The sequence below is a fragment of the Glycine max genome, chromosome 4 (genome assembly GCF_000004515.6).
Source record: "Glycine max cultivar Williams 82 chromosome 4, Glycine_max_v4.0, whole genome shotgun sequence".
NCBI lineage: Eukaryota > Viridiplantae > Streptophyta > Magnoliopsida > Fabales > Fabaceae > Glycine > Glycine max.
The window spans coordinates 294544-299336 of record NC_016091.4 but is presented as its reverse complement, the minus strand read 5'-3'; the positions used below and the strand labels follow the sequence as shown (position 1 = coordinate 299336).

General features: G+C 28.2%; 1 protein-coding gene across 1 annotated transcript; it reads left to right on the top strand.

Moving 5' to 3' along the window:
- Positions 1-3046: 3046 nt before the first annotated feature.
- LOC100776899 (probable BOI-related E3 ubiquitin-protein ligase 3) lies at positions 3047-4509 on the top strand. Its single transcript, XM_003522597.5, has 2 exons — positions 3047-3710; positions 3904-4509. The coding sequence occupies exons 1-2, from the start codon at positions 3396-3398 to the stop codon at positions 4465-4467; spliced, it is 879 nt and encodes a 292-aa protein (XP_003522645.1). The 5' UTR covers positions 3047-3395; the 3' UTR covers positions 4468-4509.
- The last annotated feature ends 284 nt before the right edge of the window (positions 4510-4793 follow it).

The following is a 4793-nucleotide window of genomic DNA, read 5'->3' as shown; positions in this document are numbered from 1 at the left end:
AATAAAATTAATTATCTTAATAACTATTTTTTTAGTGCAGTATTGTAATATTATCCAATAAAATTATTTTATTTATCCTCTTATTACTATATAAATAAAATATTAAAAAAAATGTATTTAGTGTTTCAAAAAAATTAAATTTTTCGTTTTTTAATAAATATAATCACATATAGAAAAATATTATATGAAAATATAATATTATTTATGATAATTATTTAACATAACATATATTAAATATTTTATTAATTATTTAATACTGATACTCCTTGAGTCCTTGTGCCTGCCTGGTGTCATTTAATAAATCTCTTTTTTTGACTTTCAAAAAAATATTTAATACTTATTTTTTAAATAAATAATTTTTTTATTATATTGTAATAAATTAATATGAAGTATTACCACTGGCTTTGTTAATGACGTCAGAAATTTTAACTCAACACCTATCCGGTCACCTGCATGATAAATTCAGTGTATGTTTTCTTTAATAATAATATGATCAGATATGTCGATACTATCATACAATCTTCATGTATGAAATTAAATTCCATAATTCAAATTAAAGTAAAAAATTAACAAACAGAAGAAAAGAGCATGCTTGTAAAAAAAAAGAGCATATCCCACCAAAAAAAAAATATACAGTATATTATTACTACTATATTATAATAGTTTGAGTTGTTTTCATGAGATTTTAATTATATGAGGCATTCATATAATTTTGAACACTTAAATGATTAACGTGGGGTTACGGTGTTCTATAAAGTGTATGAGAGGGTAAGTTTACTAAAAAAAAGTAAAAAATAAAAATTAAGTACTTATTTTTTTTATTGGTTGATGAGCCAAACTTAATGATTATTGTTTTTTTTTTTTGGCGTAACAAACTCAATGACTGATAATTACTCAAAGAACAGAACCATTTTGATGCTGATAAATTTTCTTAGGAAATACGTGATTTTTTTGTTGAATGAAATTTACCACATATTTTCCGACATCGCTGCTTATATATTCATATTAACATGGAAATGATTTTATAAAATCCAATTTTTTTTCTAAAGATATGTAATAATATAAAATAAGAATAATAAATATTATAAAATTTTTAAAATACAGTAAAACGGTGATATATATACCAAGTTACAACCGTTAAGACCTAGCATAGAAAAATTACATGTTAGATATTTATAAATTATAAGTCGTATATTTTAAAATAAATAATACATATATTATACAGACTGTATTTAATCATAAATTATTATATATGATAAATTTTTAATATTTTATGACCATTATATTAAAATCACACTGAAAATATTATCTAATTGGTTGACCATGTAAAAATTAGACTACAATTTAACTTCCTATTATGTTAAATTTATAATTTTGGTCTTTCATTTTAAAATAAAAAATATTTATTCATAGTGTCAAAATTTGTAATTTGAGTTCAATTATCAATTTTGTCTATATTTTTTTCATTTATTATATTTTAATCAATTAAATTGTTTTTTAATAGTAACTTAAATGATTACCCCAATAATAAAAGTCGTAAATAACTTATTTATATTAATTAACCACAATATTAAATAATCTTAAATTTATTATACAAAATAGTCAGCCCCTCCTGTCCACGAGATGTCAATCATCTTACTTAGTTTTGTTACCAAAAAAAAATCTATTAATCAATGAAAAAGAAATATAATATACAATTTGAAGAAAAAATTAAGCTCTAATTTTAAATATATTAATTTAAAAGTTGAAAAATAATTGATTGATTGGGTTAATATAGGTTTAAATAAAAGATAAATCTAATAATTGAATAAATTATAATTGATTTAATTCAGATTTAAAGTGGAAATAATCAATAACTAGACTAAGTCAAACCAAATTGGTTTGATTTGAATTATCAATTATATCAAATAAAATCATGAACACACTATTAAAATTTATAAATAACTTATTCATATACAGAAGAGTCAGTCTCTTGGGTCCACCAGAAGTCAATAACTCTACTTATTATGGTGACCAAAAAGTTTATTATACAAATAAAAAACACATTTAATAGGCTCAGCCTATTCATTATAGATTGTTAAGAGTTACACTTTTTCTTTTGACTTATTTAATTTATTTGTAAATGGATATGCAATAAAGTTTTAATATTTAGTTAAAATTGAATTGTTAACTTTTTTTTCTTTTGGGTTTAAATGTGTTGACCAGGACTTGATTTGTGGTCTCTGTATGAAATTGATTTAGATATTCTGCTTTTATTGAATACCAGGATGTTGTTTTGATGTAAAAAGAGATGCATCAGGGAATTTGAATCCATTTTTCTCCAACAAAATTCATATGGAAAGAAATAGATCTTATTTTTGTAATCTCTAGACATGGAGAAAAATTAGCCTCTGACTATAGTTATTGTCCATTCAAAAAAATAATAACTTTTTTTTAAAAGAAAGAATTGACTAATACAATTATGTGAAACTAAGATCTTCAAACGATTTAAATTAATGTACATCTATTTTAATAAGATATTTGCCTAAAACAATTTGGCAATGTACATAGAAACTGTCATCCTATATATACTATACACAAACATTTTTTTTTGTACATGCAATTTTTTGTTGGTACAGTCATTTACAACTAATATAGTTATTATATACGACTTGTTATACAGTTTGTGCGCATGATTTTAATTTAATTTATACTGCAATAAAAATGGCAACAAATGATAATCTCATGATTTAATATATAATTTGTTTTATTAATTTCTTAATAAGCTTAGCAAAACCTGAATCGGTAACTTCTAAGGCGCAATAAACTCATAAATCAGTAATAAACATAGAATTAGGGAAGGGGAAAAAGGATTCCATGGATATTTATTTATTACTAGAATATAAAATAAAAAGTAAATCGTATCGTACGGTTTGAATAATTTCCTTTGTTAAACGACGAAACTGCTGAAAAATCTGACAATTTAAATTTTAGTCATGAATGGAAACTGACTTTTTCACATTCACAGGTTTATTTATGTGTTCAAATCGAAAGAAACGCATGTGTCTGACCTGACCTGCATGCGGTGCGTCGTTGCTTTGCGCGTCCCACACTCCTCTTTCTATAATGCTTGGACGAGAAAAAAAGTTTATTTATTATTAAGAGAGAGAGAGAGACTCTGCAGTATCATAGACCTTTTCAACTTTTTCAGTTACTATTTCTATTCATTCAAAATCTATCCATTCTTTTTTTAATTCCCCCCCACTATAAATATGTATCCTTTCACACCAAGCTCTTGCCAGACAACTCTGATTCTATGCCTACGTCTTCCTCCAAATCACAACACACCCAATTACACCCTCTGTTCTCTGCAAATGCGGTGAAGGAGAACACTTGGCTTTAATTTGGATCTGGATATGGCGATTGAAGCACAGTTGTATCCCAACAATGCTCCTCCGTTTCCTTTTCACGTGTCAAGGGTAGACAAATCTCCAGCAGCATATAGTCATAGTCACAGGCAACAACAACCAGGTGGCTGGCAGATGAATCAGAACATTCCTCTTGTTCCTCCCAACTTTTCTTGTTTTTCCAATTCCAATTCCAATTCCAATTCCAATGTCCTCCAAAACGCCTTCAATAAGAATGTTGTTCAGCCTTCAGCCTCATATCCTCAATGCTTGGCTATTGAGTTTGATCAACAGAGGGAGATTGATCACCATATCAGATCACATGTTAGTATACCAATTCTTTTCAAACCGCATTTTCCGCCGTGGTCAAACACAAAGTGACCGCTTCGGTTGCATTTGTCTGCACTTTCGACAAATTCCACTGTTAATTGCTATTTTAAATCTTCAATATTTGTTATTAAAAAACTGAGCACTTTTTTAGTTGGTGTCTATTTTAATCTAATTAGTGTTTCCGCAGAACGAAAAATTGAGGATTTTGTTGCAAGAGCAAAGGAAACAGCATGTGGCAGAGTTATTGAAGAAGGTGGAATCGAATGCTCTTCATTTGTTGAGACAGAAAGATGAAGAAATAGCGCAGGCAACAAAGAAAAGCACCGAGTTGAAAGAATTTATGACAAGGTTGGAGGTGGAGAACCAATCATGGCGTAAGGTAGCCGAGGAAAACGAGGCTATGGTATTGTCCCTTCACAACACCTTAGAAGATATGAAAGAAAGAGCTCTGTATCGGGTGACAAAAGAGGATGCAGAGTCGTGTTGCGATGAAAACATGAGAAACAGGGCAATGGAAGAAGGAACAGGAGAAAACAGACTGTGCGGTGGTGGTGGCGCTGGTGGGGTAGAAGAGGTTGAGCAAATTAGGAAAAGGACAATGGATTGCAAATGTTGTAATTCTCAAAATTCGTGCTTTATGTTTCTTCCTTGCAGACACCTCTGTTCGTGTAAAACTTGTGAGCCTTTTCTGCAAGTTTGCCCTGTTTGTAGTATGCCTAAAAAGTCTAGCATAGAGACATTAATTGTATAGGCTGAATGATCTCTTCAATATGACATCATTTTAATTTTTATACAAAAAATTGCTTAATTGTCAGTATTAAGATTTCCAGTCAGTTGTTATCAATTTTGTGTGTTCCAATACATGATTTGGTATCATTGCAAAAAATGCACTAATGCAGATAAACTGTTAATTTTGGATAACAATAGTTGACTGAAAATCACCATATTTTCTAAATGCCCTTTTATATTTGGGCCTTTTATGCATTAGATGATTTTTCCATATCTCAAATTCATAATTAAAAGTAAATTGTAGGATTATATTCGTGCTGATTGCCATTTCATAGATATTTTAAACCG

Coding starts and splice junctions, on each gene's coding strand:
- LOC100776899 (XM_003522597.5), top strand. CDS start 3,396: ATGGCGATTGAAGCACAGTTGTATCCCAACAATGCTCCTCCGTTTCCT. Junction 3,711..3,903: donor ATCACCATATCAGATCACAT/GTTAGTATACCA, acceptor GTGTTTCCGCAG/AACGAAAAATTGAGGATTTT.